The 21,028-nt window shown below is 44.9% G+C and overlaps 2 protein-coding genes across 2 annotated transcripts; both read right to left on the reverse strand.

Annotated features, from left to right (window-relative positions):
• Window positions 1-4,897: 4,897 nt before the first annotated feature.
• On the reverse strand, window positions 4,898-9,166 carry LOC117652044 (uncharacterized protein K02A2.6-like). Its single transcript, XM_034396678.1, has one exon. The coding sequence runs from the start codon at window positions 9,164-9,166 to the stop codon at window positions 4,898-4,900; it is 4,269 nt and encodes a 1,422-aa protein (XP_034252569.1).
• A 2,995-nt stretch (window positions 9,167-12,161) lies between these two features.
• Window positions 12,162-12,959, reverse strand: LOC117652045 (protein PXR1-like). The gene is made up of 2 exons (XM_034396679.1): window positions 12,914-12,959; window positions 12,162-12,820 (listed from the first exon to the last, which is right to left on the reverse strand). The coding sequence occupies exons 1-2, from the start codon at window positions 12,957-12,959 to the stop codon at window positions 12,162-12,164; spliced, it is 705 nt and encodes a 234-aa protein (XP_034252570.1).
• Window positions 12,960-21,028: the final 8,069 nt, after the last annotated feature.

The raw sequence follows: 21,028 nt of genomic DNA on the forward strand, positions 1-21,028 counted from the left end.
AGCCTTCTGAGGAGATTCTTTAGCGTGCAACGTAAAGTGCCAAGCCGAAAACACGAAAGTCATAGTCGAATTTTTCGTTGAAGAGAAGACGTAGATGTTAGCTGATTTAATGAGGCTAAGGCAGGATCCAATACAATGGCTAGAGACGATCCAAGCGCGGCGGGCCACCGCTTGCTAACAAAGCTACTGCTTCTGTTGAGGCCGATATGAGAAGCGCGCGCTGCACGCGGCTATGACAATGCCAGCTGAACGCTGGAGGCTATAATACTACAATTACTCCTCCCTTTTCTTTTGAGAGGTTAGGACCACCCCAACAAGGAAACGGCAGCCTCAACAGACATTTAGCCCCAAAGATGAGTTCCCGATTTCGGCAATAGTAGGGGCCAGGAAAACCTTCTTTAAGGGGAAAAACCTGTGCACCGAACTCATCTCAAAATCAGGGCCGCTTGAGATGGCTCGACTGGAGCATGTGAGCGTGCCTTGCACTCCGGATACACCGCGCACTGAGCAATCGCACCACCCTTAACTGTACCTCACCGCACAGATCTGGGGGCCTCGAACATGGCTGAATTTTCTCAAACAATTGCACTCAACTGACAAGATGCAACAGACTAAATTCCAACGGAACAATCATCTTAACATTCGAAATCAACGGGTGAATAAAAGAGAATGCTGCCACTTTTGAGGACGCTAGTCCGTACCCAACGGTCCTCTCCCTCCTCCTCAATGAAGGCATGAAATCTGTACGTTTGAGAGCCAACCAAGAGGGTTGCAGACGGGTGGTCCATGCGGACACAGCACCGGAACATCCCCAGGTCACAACTTGGAAGGCTGGACAGATTCATTTGGCACTGTTCTCAAGTAACTACTGAAATAAGGGCCCATGTGTGTTAAACACATCAATCAGATTCGACATTAGCTTGATGGACCAGGCCGTCGACCCGTTGATTCAAGCGGTCCAGCTTGTCACTTACAGAAGAGTCACTATCACTAGATGAGCCAGAAGACGCAGAAATCGGCGAAAACGAAGATTGGCATTCCACTGCCAGCTGGGCAACCTTCAATGATGTCTTCCAGGAGGCCGGCATTCGCGCGCAAACCAACTGACAAGCCGCGAGGGCCTCTTGCATGGTCGCATACGCGACGCCAGCTACCGCACTGTGGATCTCGGGGGCAGTGAGACCAGTGATAAAGTGCTGGACGGCGTAGCTTTCCACGCGAGGAAAAGGAGTGTCAGGGTAAGCCCTGCGAGCAGCACGACTGACGCGTGCGCTCCACGCCTCCAGTGATTCCTCCGTCTTTTGCCGCATGGACACGGACACGAGACTGCGCATCTCGGTCCAGGCATGAACGGGCCGACTGTACGACAGACGCAAGGCCTCGTCCAATGCAGCATAGGTCCGATTAGAACCTAGGTCCTCCAGGACCTGTTGTGGCTCGCCATGGAGAGCGGCGGCCAGAAGTTGACACTTCTGCTGCTCAGTTAGTCCGGGGAAGGTGGCTGTCAGGTCATCGAACGTTGCTTTGAAAACATCGTAGGTGACCTTCTCATCAAACTGCGGGACGGCTTTGCGGAGGGCCAGCATGGTTTGAGGGGTCACAGGGTCAAACTGGACAATCTCCTCCAAAACCAACGCATCGCGACGGGGACCGGCGTTAGCAGCTACGGTCGCACGAAGAGCCGCGAGGTCAGCCAACACAACCTGCAAGTCGGGCTGTGCGGGAACAGGGCCCGGACCTCCGACCAGGGCGCCAGCGCCACCAGGAGGTGCGCCGCCATTGTCAGTACCGGCCAGCGGGCGGGGGCCGCCGAGCGCACGGACCACCCAAGCGTCAACAATACGCGGCCGTCGTGGCGGCAGGAGGGGGGCTCGGTGCGGTCGCACTGGCCGACGCGGCCGACGTGGCCCACGCGCAGAGCCTTCACGACGCGGCATGGCCTTGTCTTAACCTCAAAAGTGCGGTCAAAGGTCACTCAAGAGGTCACGCGAAGTTTGGGACCGTCAAAACACGTCGATCACAGCAACGGTTGACACTTAAGACTCACTCAGAAACTCAAGGATGCACTCGGGGTCAAGGGTCACACTGGGGTCAGCAATTGGGGAAGCGATGAGGTGACCACAGGGACTCCAGACGGGCGAGGGTCTGGCCAGGGACGCCTCAGGGACTCCTCAGGGAACGCCAGTCGCAAGGTCACAGATGAACGTTTCCTTACAGTGCACCAGAGAAAAATAATCAGCACAAATACGCTCCACTTCAGCTACCGACTGCGCCAATTGTAATGTTAGCTCTGAGGGTAGGTAACTGAAGAGAAGACGTAGATGTTAGCTGATTTAATGAGGCTAAGGCAGGATCCAATACAATGGCTAGAGACGATCCAAGCGCGGCGGGCCACCGCTTGCTAACAAAGCTACTGCTTCTGTTGAGGCCGATATGAGAAGCGCGCGCTGCACGCGGCTATGACAATGCCAGCTGAACGCTGGAGGCTATAATACTACACTATTAAAGCAGAGGACGGATTTAGAGCGTGCCCTTGCCATCCCGCATAGTCCCAGTGCGATTGGCGACGATGTCTTTTGCGGGAATTTCTTAGCGTGCTACGTGAAGTGTCTTGCCGCAAACACGAAAGTCAAAGTCGAATTTTTCGTTCCTATTGAAGCAGAGGACGGATTTAGAGCGTGCTCCTGCGCTCCCGCATAGTCCTAGTGCGATTTGCGACGAAGCCTTCTGAGGAGATTCTGTAGCGTGCAACGTAAAGTGCCAAGCCGAAAACACGAAAGTCAAAGTCGAATTTCGCGTTCCTATTGAAGCAGAGGACCGATTTAGAGCGTGGCTTTGCGACCTCGCATAGTCCCAGTGCGATTGGCGACGATGACTCCTGAGGAGATTCTTTAGCGTCGTGCTACGTGAAGTTCCGAAAACACAAAGAGTCAAAGTCGAATTTTTCGTTCCTAATAAAGCAGAGGACGGATTTAGAGCGTGCCCTTGCCATCCCGCATAGTCCCAGTGCGATTGGCGACGAAGACTCTTGAGGAGATTCTTAAGCGTCGTGCTACGTGAAGTGCCGAAAACACGAACTGTCAAAGTCGAATTTTACGTTCAGATTGAAGCCGAGGACCGATTTAGAGCGTGCCCTTGCGATACCGCATAGTCCTAGTGCGATTGGCGACGAAGCCATCTGAGGAGATTCTTTAGCGTGCAACGTAAAGTGCCAAACCGAAAACACGAAAGTCAAAGTCGAATTTCGCGTTCCTTTTGAAGCAGAGGACCGATTTAGAGCGCGCCCTTGTGATCCCGCAGTGTCCCAGTGAGATAGGCGACGAAGCCTTCTGCGGAGTTTCTTTAGCGTGCAACGTGAAGTGAAAAGCCGAATACACGAACAGTCAAAGTCAAATTTCGCGTTCAGATTGAAGCAGAGGACCGATTTAGAGCGTGCCCTTGCGATCCAGCATTATCCCAGTTCGATTGGCGACGATGACTCTTGACGTGATTCTTTAGAGTCGTGCTATGTGAAGTGCCGAAAGCAAACAAAGTCAAAGTCGAATTTCGCGTTCCTATTGAAGCAGAGGACCGATTTAGAGCGTGCCCTCACGATCCCGCATAGGCCCAGTGCGATTGGCGACGATGACTCTTGAGGAGATTCTTTGGCGTCGTGCTACGTGAAGTGCCGACAACACGAACAGTCAAAGTCGAATTTTACGTTCAGATTGAAGCCGAGGACCGATTTAGAGCGTGCCCTTGCGATACCGCATAGTCCCAGTGCGATTTGCGACGATGACGCTTCAGGAGATTCTTTAGCGTCGTGCTATGTGAAGTGCCGAAAGCAAACAAAGTCAAAGACGAATTCCGCGTTCCTAAGCAGAGGACCGATTTAGAGCGTGCCCTTGCAATCCCGCATAGTGCCAGTGCGATTGGCGACGATGACTATTGAGGAGATTCTTAAGCGTCGAGCTACGTGAAGTGCCGAAAACACGAACAGCCAAAGTCGAATTTCTTGTTCAGATGGAAGCAGAGGACTGATTTAGAGCGTGCCCTTGCGATCCCGCATAGTCCCAGTGCGATTGGCGACGATGACTCTTGAGGAGATTCTTGAGCGTCGTGCCATGTAAAGTCCCGAAAGCAAACAAAGTCAAAGTCGAATTTCGCGTTCGTTTTGAAGCAGAAGACCGATTAAGAGCGAGCCCTAGCGATCCCCAACGTCCCAGTGCGATTGGCAACGATGACTCTTGAGGAGATTCTTTAGCGTCGTGCTACTCGAAGTGCCGAAAACACGAACAGTCAAAGTCGAATTTCACGTTCAGATTCAAGCAGAGGACCGATTTAGAGCGTGCCCTTGCGACCCCGCATAGTCCCAGTGCGATTGGCGACGAAGCATTCTGAGGAGATTCTAGAGCGTGCTGTCGTGATCTCGTAGATGGGACGTAGGATGCAAGTGGATTAAAGTGACTAGACGGTGTGGGTTCAGAAACAATACTGACAGCCTTTATTGTTCACGTGATCAGCCGGATGTTGGTGGAGCAGGTGCTGCTGCCCGGTGGGGAAGTCAGGAGATAGCGGGCTGCAGTGGTGCCAACTACGACACCTCCCCCCTTCAGGGTGTTGAAAAACATACCTAGTTGGGTAGTTTTCATTTTGATTTATTCATATTATGAATGGTTTTCATACAATCCGTTCACCGATTTCCAACTAAAGTGTAATACTTTTTATTAGTTATAATAATTATTATTTCAAATTTATACCAAACCAAGATTTTTCTTTTCGTGGTTGGCACTTCTGGAGAGCCCCGCGAAGAACAATAGAAAATTTAATAACAAAAAACAAACACACCACTGTGTTTTGAACTTCTGAACCTCTTGTCGGTTCCAAAACACTGAGAAACTAAAGTGATTTCTTGGCGTTACTCCACGCCTTGACCAAAGTAGCTGGGCCTCTTCACAGGTCGCCCATACCGCGTTCTCTTCCGCTGTATCTCTGCCACCTGGGTGACGAGCCTTCGTCGTCGGTCTGCAACAGGAGGATTCACAACGTTATTGTTGGCATTAGGAGGTCGAACAATCTGCTCAACAACTGGGGGGACTGCCTCAGTGTTGGCTCGCGACGTGATTACATGGTCAATTAGGCCCTCAATGTCTACGAAGTTGTCATCGTGCATGTCAGGTTTTGTGACAGATGGCTTTAGATGGTAAGTGTTACGCCTTTTTTTTCTCCCTCCGTCCATTTGAACCATGTAACTGTTGTTGTCGACTTGCTCAATAATCGTGCCCTTTTTCCACACATTTTTCCTCCTAACTGCCACTGAGTCCCCACTTTTGAAACTCACAGCTTTGCGAGGGGCACTTCTGTCGTGCAACATTTTCATATGTTGTTGCCTCGCTTCAAGCTGTGGCCTAACGGTTACTACTTTTGGTTTCAGACTTTCCCTGAGCGTTGGCACTGCGGTTCTGCACCTTCTGCTCATGAGGATTTGGGCAGGGGAAATGTTTAGCCCAGAAAGCGGTGTGTTATTGTACTCTAGCAATGCATCAGAGAGGTGAGTGCCGTCATCACGTATTTTTCTCATAATCTGTTTTGCAATGTGCACCCCCTTCTCCGCCAGCCCATTGCTTCGAGGGTATTCAGGCGAGCTTGTCTTTATGGTGCTTCCTATTTCTTGTGCAAACTCTTTGCACTCTTGGGAATTCAATGGATTGTTGTCGCCAAATATTGTTTCAGGTATTCCATGGGTTGCAAAGGTGGAGCGGAGCGTCTCTATCACTGCCTTACTACTCTTGCTGGTTAGTCGTCTCACTTCGAGCCATTTGGATAGGTTATCCTCAACTACCAAGAAACTTTTAGAGTCCAGCTCAAGGATGTCAATGCTAACCTTTTGAAAAGGCAAGTCTGGAATCTCATGTGGGGTAAGTGGCTCTCTTTTATTCTTAGCACTATATCTCTCACAGATCCGACATTGTTGCACTGTTGTTGTTATGTCATTGGACATCCCTGGCCAGTACAAAGTCTGTCTAGCTCTGAGTTTTGTTTTCTCTATTCCCAGGTGAGGTTTGTGCAGTTTTTTTAGGACTTTACTGCGAAGAGACGGCGGCACTACTATCCTTTCATCCAAGATCACCAGCCCATCTTCCTCAAATAGTTCATTGCGAACTTGCCAATATTGACGAGCCTCAGTTGGGACATTTTCTCTATTATTTGGCCAACCTTCCTTGTAGAGCTGAATTACTACAGAGAGGCCTGCATCTGTTGCAGTAGCCTGTCTGAACTCAGCCCCAATTTCAGGTGACATGGAAATGTGCTTGGTTACCTCATGAACAACCTCCAGCATTTCTGGATCGTCATGTACTGGGTCCTCGAGAAATTGGCGAGAAAGAAGGTCTGCCATGTGCATGTGTTTTCCAGGCAAGTACTCGACAACAGGATTGAACTCCATCAGTTTGAGTCTCAATTTCTTTAATCTGTTGTTTTTGATTGAATGCATGGGTTTTTTAAATATTGAGACCAGAGGCTGATGATCAGTGTGAAAAGTCACCCGAGGCATGCCCCAGATGTATTTTGCAAACTTTTCTGCAGCAAAGACAAGGGCAAGTAACTCCTTTTCGCACTGGGCATAGAGCTTTTCTGTTTCAGTTAGTGCCCTTGATGCCATTGCCACAGGCTTGCCATTCTGAAGGAGCACACACCCAATGCCATTTTGACTGGCATCTGCTTGTATAATTATAGGAAGTTTACTGTCAAATGTGGCCAGCACCGGTGCTTTTTTTATACTCTCTTTTAGAGTTTTAAAGGCTTCTGAGTGAGCTGGTAGCCAATGAAATTTTACCATTGGAGAGAGTAATTTATAGAGTGGGGCTGCAATTTGACCCATTTGAGGTATGAAGTTTCTGAGATAATTAAACGTTCCCATAGTTTTGTGCAACTGAGTTCTCGTTGTGGGTTCCTTGATTGCATCCACTGCCCGCACCCTTTCAGGATCTACCTTAGCACAGTTCTCTGACCATAATTGACCTAAAAACTTAACTTCAGTTTTCCTATATTGTATTTTTGAGGGATTAAACCTTATGTTTTCATCTTTTGCCCTTTTCATGACAGACTTCAGGATTTTGTCATGCTCCACTGTGTTTTGACCTGGGATGAGTATATCATCAAAATAAACCACGCCCCCAGTGCCCTCGAACGCCTGTTCCGTCAGGAACTGAAAGGTTTTAGGTGCACTTGATATGCCAAACGGCATTTTCAAAAATTTGTACAAGCCAAAGGGGGTGCTGAAGCATGTCAGCTCAGCGGAAGGTCCATCCAGGGCAGCATGCCAGAAGCCGTCTTTGAGATCTAGCACAGTAAATATTTTCTTGTTTTTAACTCTTATTTTCAATTCCTCTATTGTGGGAATATTATAATGTTGTCTCACTATGGCTTTATTTAGATGCTCTGGGTCGAGGCAAATTCGTATGTCCCCATTTGCCTTTTCCCTCAGCAACATATTACTAACATATTTGGGTATTTGATCTTTAACTTTGGCTATTATACCTGTCTTTTCCAGGTCAGCAAGTTTGCTTTCCAACTTCTTTGGAGTTGAAAAGTGATACCTTCTGGGAGGGCAAGCCCAAGGCTGAGCATTTGGATCAACATTTATTTTGACTACCTGCTTAAACTGTCCCAGTCCATTGAACTGTTCGGGATACATTTTTTTAAATGCGTCACACTTTTCTGGTAAGGATGTTTCCTTTTCCATGCTGTTCACTATCTTAGTCGGATGTTGTACCCTTTTGACTAAGTTTAGTTTCTCACAGGCTTCAATTCCCAAAATTGGTTTAGGCTCAGTTTTGGATAGGAGAAAGTCACATGTTAATGAATCTCCATGTTGTGTTTCAACTAATAATGATACAATGCCCGCAGGTTGACTGATTACATTACCATACGCTCTAATATGGATGTTAGTGGGCCTCACAGTGTAATTTCTATTTATTAGATTAAATACTTTAAGGGGCAAGCTATTTATTTCTGCACCAGGGTCAAGTTTAAACTTCACAAAGTGTTCAGTTTGAAGCTTTAGTACCTCAGTATACTCTTTCCTGCGAGTACTGGTTTCACCACTAACTATCACTTTGTTTTTTACAGTGGACAACATATGAACACACACTGAACTCACCTCTGACTTAGCTGGTGAAGACTGTGAAGCTGGTGAGTTCCAGCCGCCCCGAAGCAGGTCTTCCTCTTCCTCGCTGCCCAGGTCCCTGGTCTCAACTGCGTCGACTGACTTCTTCAGCTTGTGGTCACTGGAGTTGGATGAGTGAGTGTTCTTGGTTTCACAAATTTTTGTGAAATGGTTCTTTTTACCACAGTTTTTACAGTGTGTGCCATATGCGGGGCAGTCCCTCTTAACATGCCATGTTCCACAATTGCGGCATTTGTACTTCTGCCCACTTCTCGAGTGAGAGGGTTTCTGGTATGGAGCCTGTCTTTGCGGTCCCCAGTTACCACGAGAGCTCTTGCCTGAACTGCTGCTGGCATTTCTGCTCTGATTATAATGCTGTGTTTTCTGTCTGTATCCAGATCCTGAGGCCTGGGCAGTATCAACCTCAGCAACCTTCTCATTCTGGTTGGAGTATCTGGAGGTGGCCTCAACCGCCTTGCATACCTCGATGATCTCATCCAGTTTTAGGCTTGCCTTGGCTCTAATGTTGATGCGGAGTTTTTCATCAAAGACTCCCCAGATGATTCGATCCTTGAGCATGCTTTCTTCTACTTCCTTGTATTCACAGTCAGCAATTAAATTCCTGAGACTGGTTACCCACGTTGTGATACTTTCTCCTCTTTTTTGATTCCGTGCATTGAAGATTTCACGACTAGTGGTGACACATTTCTTCTCAGCCACATATTTGTCAAACTCTTTCAGAACCAAATCATAGTTTTTGGAGTTGTCTACGTCAACTTCTCTTTCCTGAGTCTCTTCGTTCACTTTGTATGTTATCATTTTGCTCTTGAAAGAGTTGTAGATATCCATCACATCAGGTCCTGCCTCTCTCATTAGGATGGCATGTTTGACCGTGGGATCCGCTCCTGCTTTTTCCAGTGAGGTTATATAGAAATTCAGTTTCTGTTTATACGCCTCCCACGTTGCTTGAATATTGCCGTTTTGGAGGTCGACGTGCCCCGCCGTCGAGATTCCAGCCATTTGACTGGCAGTCACGTATCACTGACGGGGTGGATAGTCAGAGATTTACCGGCACGACACTTCACTCACACTTTTAGCGCTAAATTCACTGCGATTTCTTTCCTTAAGACTGCGCCATGTCGTGATCTCGTAGATGGGACGTAGGATGCAAGTGGATTAAAGTGACTGGACGGTGTGGGTTCAGAAACAATACTGACAGCCTTTATTGTTCACGTGATCAGCCGGATGTTGGTGGAGCAGGTGCTGCTGCCCGGTGGGGAAGTCAGGAGATAGCGGGCTGCAGTGGTGCCAACTACGACACGTGCAACGTGAAGTGCCAAGCCGAAAACACGAACAGCCAAAGTCGAATTTCACGTTCAGATTGAAGCACAGGACTGATTTAGAGCGTGCCCTTGCGATCCCGCATAAACCCAGTGCGATTGGCGACGATGACTCTTGAGGAGATTCTTTACCGTCGTGCCATGTAAAGTGCCGAAAGCAAACAAAGTCAAAGTCGAATTTCGCGTTCCTTTTGAAGCAGAAGACCGATTAAAAGCGTGCCCTAGCGATCCCCAACGTCCCAGTGCGATTGGCGACGATGAGAAGATTCTTTAGCGTCGTGCTACGTGAAGTGCCGAAAACTCGGAAAGTCAAAGTCGACTTTCGCGTTCCTATTGAAGCAGAGGACCGATTAAGAGCGTGCCCTTGCGATCCCGCATAGGCCCAGTGCGATTGGCGATGATGACTCTTGACGAGATTCTTTAGCGTCGTGCTATGTGAAGTGCCGAAAGCAAACAAAGTCAAAGTCGAATTTCACGTTCCTATTGAAGCAGAGGACCGATTTAGAGCGTGCCCTTGCGATCCCGCATAGTCCCAGTGCGATTGGCGACGATGACTCTTGAGGAGATTCTTTTGCGTCGTGCTACTCGAAGTGCCGAAAACACGAACAGTCAAAGTCGAATTTCACGTTCAGATTCAAGCGGAGGACCGATTTAGAGCGTGCCCTTGCGACCTCGCATAGTCCCAGTGCGATTGGCAACGATGACCCTTGAGAAGATTCTTTAGCGTCGTGCTACGTGAAGTGCCGAAAACTCGGAAAGTCAAAGTCGACTTTCGCGTTCCTATTGAAGCAGAGGACCGATTAAGAGCGTGCCCTTGCGATCCCGCATAGGCCCAGTGCGATTGGCGATGATGACTCTTGACGAGATTCTTTAGCGTCGTGCTATGTGAAGTGCCGAAAGCAAACAAAGTCAAAGTCGAATTTCACGTTCCTATTGAAGCAGAGGACCGATTTAGAGCGTGCCCTTGCGATCCCGCATAGTCCTAGTGCGTTTGGCGACGATGACCCTTGAGGAGATTCTTTGGCGTCGTGCTACGTGAAGTGCCGAAAACACGAACAGTCAAAGTCGAATTTCGCGTTCCCATTGAGGCAGAGGACAGATTTAGAGCGTGCCCTTGCGATCCCGCATAGTCCCAGTGTGATTGGCGACGATGACGCTTCAGAAGATTCTTTAGCGTCGTGCTATGTGAAGTGCCGAAAGCAAACAAAGTCAAAGTCGAATTTCGCGTTCCTATTGAAGCAGAGGACCGTTTAAGAGCGTGCCCTTGCGATCCCGCATAGTCCCAGTGCGATTGGCGACGATGTCTTTTGCGGGGATTTCTTAGCGTGCTACGTGAAGTGCCTTGCCGCAAACACGAAAGTCAAAGTCGAATTTTTCGTTCCTATTGAAGCAGAGGACGGATTTAGAGCGTGCTCCTGCGCTCCCGCATAGTCCTAGTGCGATTGGCGACGAAGCCTTTTGAGGAGATTCTGTAGCGTGCAACGTAAAGTGCCAAGCCGAAAACACGAAAGTCTAAGTCGAATTTCGCGTTCCTATTGAAGCAGAGGACCGATTTAGAGCGTGGCCTTGCGACCTCGCATAAGGTAAAAAATCAATTGTGGGTCACTTTTTTGAAAATTCCAAATTTAGGGCATAAATTTTGAACTGGTGGCCAAAGTGGCTTTGTAGTCTTTAACTATGGTCCTTTCATTAAGTTTTGCTGCTTAGTAGCCCCGTCCATCATCCTTATTTACAGAGTTGCGGCTGTTTTAAAAATAGTTTGTTTTGGCCCACAATTGATTTTTGGAATCAATTGTGGGTCAGCGTCCTAGGAGGCTCAAATTTGGATACGTTATGTCTGAACACATAAGTATCACACTGTTGAATTCATTTTTTGAAATTCTGAAAACTACAGGATCTACAGCACAATGAATCAATTGTGGGTCATATCAATTGTGGGTCATTTTCAGGGTTTGATGGAATTTTTTTTTTTTTAAATCTATATTTTTTTACTTTTGATTCTTTGAAGTCTCAAATCCACAATTTACCAAGCAGGCATGAAAAAAAATATTAAAAGGCTCATTTTACATGAGTTTGTATTGTATGGCTGGCATTGGTAAAAGGAAGAAGTGTGCGAGAAATAGAGAAAGAGAGAGAGATAGAGAGAAGGTGAAACAGTTACCATGCAGAGGGTAGATCTAGAGTGACCGCCGCCGTGAGGTAGGCAACCCATCGTGCATCCCAGCCCTGGCATTCCCTGTCACAGTGGGGTATCGCAGTAATAGTTTATCTACTTCAGTCACAATGTATATCATAAATAAATTTATTTGACTAGTGTTATAATATCCATAGAAAAAGAAAGTCATATGACAGTGGTAATACATTGGGAGCTTTAAAAAATAGCCACTTAGGCTGCATATGGCTTAAAACATTAATTAAATAGTTTCAAAAATTCAACACTAAAATTGGTTTTAAAAGTTTCCCTGAAAGGAATTCAACATACTTTATATTAAACAATAACACGAATTTTGGTGGGTTTAGTCAGCTAATAAATAGAATAACAAATAAATAGAAAATCTTGTGACATCAGTCAACTTGTAACACAAAAATAAAATAATTCATGGATATAAAGTACAAAGATAACACTTCAACCCCCAAAAAATATGTAACAAAAAAGTTTGGCAATAACAAATAGACTACTTGCAATCAGGGCAAATAAATGTCAAAGAAAAAAAGGAATCTCTTAAACCTAAGCATTTGTTGTGGTACCATATTTCACAGTTGGAGCATCTTATCCACTTCTCTCCTCTAAAGTCATGAAGAAAAGATCTTGCACATTTCCCACAGAGTGCGTCTTCTTCCTCTTCTTGACTAGCTGTTGTTGATTGTCTTCCCCCATTAATATCAGCTCTCGGATCAACATTTTCTTTGTCCATTTCAGAGTTTGGGTCATCAACATCAGAAAGATTGTTGTCTTCTACGATCTGTTTGTTTCTCTTCCTTGTGTTCCTTCGTTTGACTTGCTTTCCCTTTTGATTTTCTTTTTGCTCCAATGCAAGTCTCTTTTTCTCCTCTGCTAACCTCCTCTTCTCTGCTGCTTGTCTCTTTTTCTCTTCTGATAGTCTAGATTTTTCCACTTTTTTTTCTTCCCTCTCTCTTTTTCTCTGTGCTTTCAGTTCTTCTTCCTCTCTCTTCTTTTCTTCTCTTTCTTGCATTTGATCCACAAATTCTTGACTGGTGATCATTCTTGTTGTGGTGATCCTTTTCGATGTAGATGGTCCGCTGCTATCTTCGATTTCAGGCACTGGGTTCAGAAAGCTTTGAACAACTGCAGCAACTGATCGAGGAGAATCATCTAAATGTTAAAAACAAAACAAAACAAATACAAAATAAATTAAATGAGACAGTAAAAATAGCTTCATGGCAGAATCAAATTCATTATTATTACCGTTAGCTGAGGATTTGTCTCCAGGATTCAAAAGGGATTGGTCCATAGACTAATCAGTAGGATCATCAGCATCGTTGTGCTCTTCCAGTTGCTTCTGAAGCCTTTCACAAGGCAAAATTACTCTTGAAGTGGCCACACGCCAGATCCAGCAAAGCCTCCCTGGATATTTATTGGTGTCACAGCTTCAGTCCATGCTTCTTTAAGGAGTCGAGAAAAGTGGCGCCTGCAAATTAAAAATTAAAAAATACGATTTCAAGAAATCCTAGGAGTCACGAAGTCAATTTGATTATTGTGTAAGAGTGTGGAGAAAGAAAAGAAGTGGTGTTGTGAAGTTGTGGCTTAGGGGACTACCAATGGCAGTGGTACCAATGTGGCCGATGTGCCACCCGTTGAAATTTAAACTTGACAAAATAGAAATCAAAATGCTGGTAAATTCAAAAAATTCCAATGCTAATGTATTCCACAGTGTTCTGACAATGGAACATCTTTAAAGTCCATCATTATTAAAATGTTCTTGGCAGAAAGAAGGCAGTAAATTAATTTTCACGGGTTGGCAACTAGTTTCTCGGCGTCTGCGCCCTTGCGAAAATCGCGAAGCTGAAAGCACCAGCAGTCGCGCATTAAAACTGCCAATCCATTGTTGCTGACGTTGAATTGTTTGGCTTGTTTCAAAAGGCTATGGTTCTCTAGTCATGTTTTCTTCAATTCTGTGTAATAGTTCTCCCTTACAACGTATCAACACCACGACGGTTGGTTTGACAAACTTAATAAACGCGGGAGGGATTGGTTTGACAAACTTAATAAACGCGGGAGGGATGGTTTCAAAACGCGGGTGAGTCTTGTTCGAGGAACATGAGCACTGCAAGTCGCGAGGTGGAGCGAAGTGGTCCTAGTGCTAACTGAATCACAACAACAACAAAATTGTTTTATTGACAGAAAAAAAGGAATATTTGAGAAACTGTATGTCAGAAAAAAAGAACTTTTGTTTTGCTAATTTTCTGTGAATATTTTTTTAGAAAGTCATCACACAAAAATTGAAAATTTGTTTTATATGAATTTTCATAAGCAGGAAACAAAGAAAAAACAAGAAAGAGAGCATAATTAATACAGGTTTCAAATGCTACAGTTGGTTAAACTGTTAACAGGTTGCAAACCTACTGCGCATGTCCAAAAACACTCCAATCAAGAAGTATTATTGGATAGTTCTACCCGAAAAACTGCGTTCGAACCGACACCAATTCTATTGTTGCATCTTGTCTACCTGCAGTCAAAGAAATTTTTCATTTCGAACGTGCTGATTTCAGCTTTTGGAGTAAGCTGTACAGACCCAAAAAGAAGCTCGGCTATTGGTCCGCCCCGGCTCGGCTCCCCCCACTCCTTTTTTTTCCTTTGACGAGTCGAGTTTTGCCATGGAAACGGCGATTTTGACAGCAAATTTCTCAAAATTGGCCACCAACTTTTTAACCAGATTTCAGCATGAGAATCAGCGTTCAAAGTTCTACAAGTCTGCAAAGTCTCATTAAAATCGTATAGAAAATTTCCGAAATGCATAAAGGGCCACACAAATTGAATCTCGGGCCGGCTGAATCCTGGGTATACTATAAGGCTACTTCGTGCCTAAAAAGGAAAATGAAAAGGATTTTTTATTTTTGAATCAAAGAAAATGATAGCTAATAATAATTAATATTCTTACCTCTGCAGCTTTTGGATCTTGTTTTTACGCATAAGCTTGGTACAGGCATTGTGGAATGCTTTTGTCAGTGGTCCAAACACTCCAACATCCAACGGTTGGTACAGATGGGTAGTATGTGGAGGAAACAGCAGCATGTGAATGTTGTTCTCTCTGGCCTTATTTATAACTTCAAGAGTTAGGTGAGAAGCATGGCCATCTAATAAGAGCAACACAGGACGTTTTGGTGGGATACTTTGAATAAATCGGTCCATATATTCACTGAAAAGTTCACTGTCAATGAAGCTGCATTTAGATGTTGCAAACACAACTCCATCCATGGCATCAATCATGTAATCTTCATGAAGTTGAACTCCTTTGAAGATGATGGTGGGTGGCAAAATGACTGTACCAGCAGCATTCACTGTAGCAACAACAGTCACATTTTCACCTCGCTCTGCCGATGTTCTTTGTCTTACACTTTTCTGGCCCTTCCCAGCAATGACTTTTCCGCCTTCTCCAACAACAGTGCAACCAGTCTCGTCAACATTAAATATTGTTGTTGCATCAAGTCCTTGTGGCCGTAATTCTTGATAAGCTTCTTTCAGTTTAGAATAAAAATTATCCTTTACCGAAATACTTTCAGCATTCATCCGAGCAGTTGAAACATTTTGGGGTCTGCGATGAGAGCAACGGTTTCTTCTCTTGAACCGCTGAATCCGGCCATTTGTCGGTATCTGGTTTTTAAATGGTGCCATGTTTTCTCTTGTAGCAACTTCTTCTCCCAAAATTTTTAGGTCATGAGTTCTGAGACCATAACCACTAGAAGCTAAAAGCTGACACGCTTCAGATAATTCACTCTCTACTGCCTGTGAAAATTTGGGTTTGGGTCCACTTTTAAAACTTGTTGACAATCCATTAACATGGCGGCGAAGCGTTTCTCGAGGAACTTGATAAAACTGTGAAGCCTTTCTGATGTTCATGTCTCCATTCTTCACTGCGCTGATTGCAACCTCAAGTGAATGGTCCGAGTGTCGACCTCTACAACAAAAGATAAAGAGTTAGAGAGCAGATGACAGTAGAAACAGGTGGGAAGTGTTTTGGCTAGGCCAGAGCCTTGAGTGACTACAGGGCCCTAGCCTAGCCAAAACATAACCTATTCGTGACACTAAATGTGGCGGAGATGGAAAAATGGAAAATAGAGACAAAAACCCGTCGCTGAGAAGCGAAGGATGGGACTAAAACCAATAAAACTACTGTGAAATTTGGTGAAATTCGTCCACAAAAAAATGGTTTGACAGAGTGACGAACGCCACTTTGTCGTCACCCGCGCACCAAGGCATCGAACTTTTTCGGCTGCGCTATGGTAAATTTGTGTTCCCTGACCTATTACACTGATAAAAATTTTGTCGTAACTTAGCGACACATTTATCGCTAACTTTTTTAGCGACAAGATTTGTTGTGGAACGAATAGCTTGTTAAACTGTAGTCGTATTGGAACTAAGGGATAATTTCACAACGACTAACTTGTAATAATGCACCAACAATAACACATCAACGACAAATATTGAAAGTCCAAAAGAAATTTTGTAATGTCTGCGACAATATTCATAGAGTACTTTTGTCGCTAAATTTATTGTGCATGGTTTTAATTTAACAATAGTAATTTTTCTATGACTTAGAAGAACAAAATAGATGATTATTCATAATATGCTTTAATTGAGCAGATAATTGCAAAAGATGTTGTTTCCACACAAATTGTATCGTAAAGAGTGATAACAAGAATTTTGTTCTTTAGCGACAAAATGTCGCTTACTAGACTCAACGACATTTGTTTCGCTTTGGTTCATGATGAAATTCCTATGTTTTGGAACGACTAAATTTTCACTCATCTGATTGTTTCTGTACAACCATTTTTTAACAGTGTATGAACCTAAATTAGCAAGGGCATTCCGTTTCAACTCGTAGTTGCTTTGTGGTGGCGATTTTAGAAACATACCTTTTACCTCCGCGTCGGTTGGGCGCCATTTTCCCGGCTATTTCAAAGTCCTTCCTTTGAAGCCCGACAGATGGCGCTGTGGTCGTCGCTCCGTCATCCGCGCCATACGAGGCGACAAAGGAAGGTTGGGGGAAGGCCTACCGCGAAATTCAAATCGATTCATTCACGGACGGGCCCGCAGCGGCCCGGCGAATAAATGGCCCACAATTGATTCATGACCCACAATTGATTTTTTACCTTGGTCCCAGGGCGATTAGCGACGATGACTCTTGAGGAGATTCTTAAGCGTCGTGCTACGTGAAGTTCCGAAAACACAAAGAGTCAAAGTCGAATTTTTCGTTCCTATTAAAGCAGAGGACAGATTTAGAGCGTGCCCTTGCCATCCCGCATAGTCCCAGTGCAATCGGCGACGATGACTCTTGAGGAGATTCTTTAGCGTCGTGCTACGTGAAGTGCCGAAAACACGAACAGACAAAGTCGAATTTTGCGTTCCTATTGAAGCAGAGGACCGATTTAGAGCGTGCTCCTGCGATCCCGCATAGTCCTAGTGCGATTGGCGACGAAGCCATCTGAGGAGATTCTTTAGCGTGCAACGTAAAGTGCCAAACCGAAAACACGAAAGTCAAAGTCGAATTTCGCGTTCCTTTTGAAGCAGAGGACCGATTTAGAGCGCGCCCTTGTGATCCCGCAGTGTCCCAGTGAGATAGGCGACAAAGCCTTCTGCGGAGTTTCTTTAGCGTGCAACGTGAAGTGACAAGCCGAAAACACGAATGTCAAAGTCAAATTTCGCGTTCCTATTGAAGCAGAGGACCGATTAAGAGCGTGCTCTTGCGATCCCGCAGAGTCCCAGTGCGATTGGCGACGAAGCATTCTGAGGAGATTCTATAGCGTGCAACGTGAAGTGACAAGCCGAAAACACGAAAGTCAAAGTTGAATTTAGCGTTCCTATTGAAGCAGAGGACGGATTTAGAGCCTGCCCTTGTCATCCCGCATAGTCCCAGTGCGATTGGCGACGATGTCTTTTGCGGGGATATCTTAGCGTGCTACGTGAAGTGCCTTGCCGCAAACACGAAAGTCAAAGTCGAATTTTTCGTTCCTATTGAAGCAGAGGACGGATTTAGAGCGTGCCCTTGCCATCCCGCATAGTCCGAGTGCAATTGGCGACGATTACTCTTGAGGAGATTCTTTAGCGTCGTGCTACGTGAAGTGCCGAAAACACGAACAGACAAAGTCGAATTTTGCGTTCCTATTGAAGCAGAGGACCGATTTAGAGCGTGCTCCTGCGCTCCTGCATAGTCCTAGTGCGATTGGCGACGAAGCCTTCTGAGGAGATTCTTAAGCGTGCAACGTAAAGTGCCAAGCCGAAAACACGAAAGTCAAAGTCGAATTTCGCGTTCCTATTGGAGCAGAGGACGGACTTAGAGCGTGCCCTTGCCATCCCGCATAGTCCCAGTGCAATTGGCGACGATGACTCTTGAGGAGGTTCTTTAGCGTCGTGCTACGTGAAGTGCCGAAAACACGAACAGACAAAGTCGAATTTTGCGTTCCTATTGAAGCAGAGGACCGATTTAGAGCGTGCTGCTGCGATCCCGCATAGTCCTGGTGCGATTGGCGACGAAGCCTTCTGAGGAGATTTTTTAGCGTGCAGCGTAAAGTGCCAAGCCGAAAACACGAAAGTCAAAGTCGAATTTCGCGTTCCTTTTGAAGCAGAGGACCGATTTAGAGCGCGCCCTTGCGATCCCGCATAGTCCAAGTGCGATAGGCGACGAAGCGACGATGACTCTTGAGGAGACTCTTTAGCGTCGTGCTACGTGAAGTGCCGAAAACACGAACAGCCAAAGTCGAATTTTGCGTTCCTATTGAAGCAGAGGACCGATTTAGAGCGTGCTCCTGCGATCCCGCATAGTCCCAGTGCGATTCGCGACGAAGCCTTCTGAGGAGATTCTTTAGCGTGCAACGTAAATTGCCAAGCCGAAAACTCGAAAGTCAAAGTGGAATTTCGCGTTCCTATTGAAGCAGAGGACCGATTTAGAGCGTGCCCTTTTGATCCCGCATAGTCCTAGTGCGTTAAGCGTCGATGACTTTAGCGAAGATTCTTTAGCGTGCTACGTGAAGTGCCAAGTTGATAAAACGAAAGTCAAAGTCGAATTTTGCTTTCCTATTGAAGCAGAGGACCGATTTAGAGAGTGCCCTTGCGATCCCGCATAGTCCCAGTGCGATTTGAACGAAGACTCTTGAGGAGATTCTTTAGCGTCGTGCTACGTGAAGTGCTGAAAGCACGAATAGTCAAAGTCGAATTTCGCGTTCCTATAAAGCAGAGGACCGATTTAGAGAGTGCCCTTGCGATTCCGCATAGTTCCAGTGCGTCTGGCGACAATGAGTCTTGAGGAGATTCTTATGGTTACTGTAAGGTGAAAAAACTATCTTTCAAAGTATAGGTGGCAGTGCTTTGGTTTTTAGTGATTTAGTTGCTTACTATGAAAAACTTTTACAGCCACAGACTGGGCTCCCAACTCCCATTAGTTCCAAAGTTATGAGGGTTTTAGTGTTATTTTAGTCGTTTACTAAAAATTCTCCTTGCGATGAACCAAAAAGTTTACAGAGGTGTCATTTTTTATTTTAAGGCCCAATGGACATGCAAACAGACTAGCAAAGCCGGATTTGACAATATATGCATAGATAAGCTGTAATTTCTGTTTGGAAAATACGTTTTGAATTTTTTACTTAAATTTGGTAAAATTTTGGTGTTTTTTGGTGTTTTTTGAGAAAAATTCCTGTTCCATGTTAGAATGTTGGAAATCCGGCTTTGCTACGAGATAGGCAAATCAATAAAGAACTTGTAAAACAATAATCAAGTCTCGACAACTTTTGGTTCATCGCAAGGAGAATTTTTAGTTAACGACTAAATTTGTTACGTAAACTTCAATAACTCAGAAAATAATGGGAGTTGAGTGCCTCAACTTAGGGTTTAAGTTCATCTTACAGTAAGCAACCTGAAACCTAAATACAAACATGATGCCACAATTATTTTGAAAAATGATATTTCACATTTTTTTACTTTACAGAAACCTTAAGGGGGCTCATACATGTTAAACACACTTTGTAAAAAAAATTTTTTGATGTAGATGGATTAAGATTTTACAATTTCTGTGTTAAAACCCTTTTAGATAATTGAGGAAGCTTCATTTTGGCTTAAAGGAAAGTGACTTTGGACATTTTTTGGAGTTTTAGTCGAAACGTTTAAAATTTTGGTTCTCGTAAGATTTTGTTCGCATACTTGCTCAGATCTGTGGGGAAAAAATCAGGGAGACTCATCCCTAGTAGTGTCATAGAATTGACTACAATGGGCTTTATATCTGCAATAGTTTTCAAGAAAAAAATAAAAACAATTTTTTTAACAATTTTTTAAACAAAATTTTTTAACAAAAAATTGTTTTTATTTTTTTCTTGAAAACTATTGCAGATATAAAGCCCATTGTAGTCAATTCTATGACACTACTAGGGATGAGTCTCCCTGATTTTTTCCCCACAGATCTGAGCAAGTATGCGAACAAAATCTTACGAGAACCAAAATTTTAAACGTTTCGACTAAATCTCCAAAAAATGTCCAAAGTCACTTTCCTTTAAGCCAAAATGAAGCTTACTCAATTATCTAAAAGGGTTTTAACACAGAAATTGTAAAATCTTAATCCATCTACATCAAAAAAAAATTTTACAAAGTGTGTTTAACATGTATGAGCCCCCTTAAGCGTCGTGCTATGTGAAGTGCCGAAAACACGGAAAGTCAAAGTCGAATTTCGCGTTCCTATTGAAGCAGAGGACCGATTTAGAGCGTGCCCTTGCGATCCCGCATAATCGAAGTGCGATTGGCGACGATGACTCTTGAAAATATTCTTTAGCGCCGAGTGACGTGAAGTGCCGAAAACACGGAAAGTCAAAGTCGAATTTTGCGTTCCTATTGAAGCAGAGAACCGATTTAGAGCGTGCTCTTGCGATCCCGCATAGTCCTAGTGCGATTGGCGACGAAGCCTTCTAAGGAGATTGTTTAGCGTGCAACGTAAAGTGCCAAGCCGAAAACACGAAAGTCAAAGTCATATTTCGCGTTCCTATTGAGGCAGAAGACCGATTTAGAGCGTGCCCTTGCGATCTTGCATAGTCCCAGTGTGATTGGCGACGACGACTCTTGAGGAGATTCTTTAGCGTCGTGCTACGTGAAGTCCCCAAAACACAAAGAGTCAAAGTCGAATTTTTCGTTCCTATTGATGCAGAGGACGGATTTAGAGCGTGCCCTTGCCATCCCGCATAGTCCCAGTGCAATTGGCGACAACGACTTTTGAGGAGATTCTTTAGCGTCGTGCTACGTGAAGTGCCGAAAACACGAACAGACAAAGTCGAATTTTGCGTTCCTATTGAAGCAGAGGACCGATTTAGAGCGCGCCCTTGTGAT

Source organism: Thrips palmi, unplaced genomic scaffold (assembly GCF_012932325.1).
Source record: "Thrips palmi isolate BJ-2018 unplaced genomic scaffold, TpBJ-2018v1 HiC_scaffold_6, whole genome shotgun sequence".
NCBI classification, from domain to species: domain Eukaryota; kingdom Metazoa; phylum Arthropoda; class Insecta; order Thysanoptera; family Thripidae; genus Thrips; species Thrips palmi.

Excerpts from the sequence above, each read along its gene's own strand:
- LOC117652044 (XM_034396678.1), bottom strand. The coding sequence starts at position 9,166 with ATGGCTGGAATCTCGACGGCGGGGCACGTCGACCTCCAAAACGGCAAT.
- LOC117652045 (XM_034396679.1), bottom strand. The coding sequence starts at position 12,959 with ATGGACCAATCCCTTTTGAATCCTGGAGACAAATCCTCAGCTAACG. Across the intron at positions 12,821-12,913 it reads AGACAAATCCTCAGCTAACG|ATGATTCTCCTCGATCAGTT; the intron begins GTAATAATAATG and ends TTTAACATTTAG.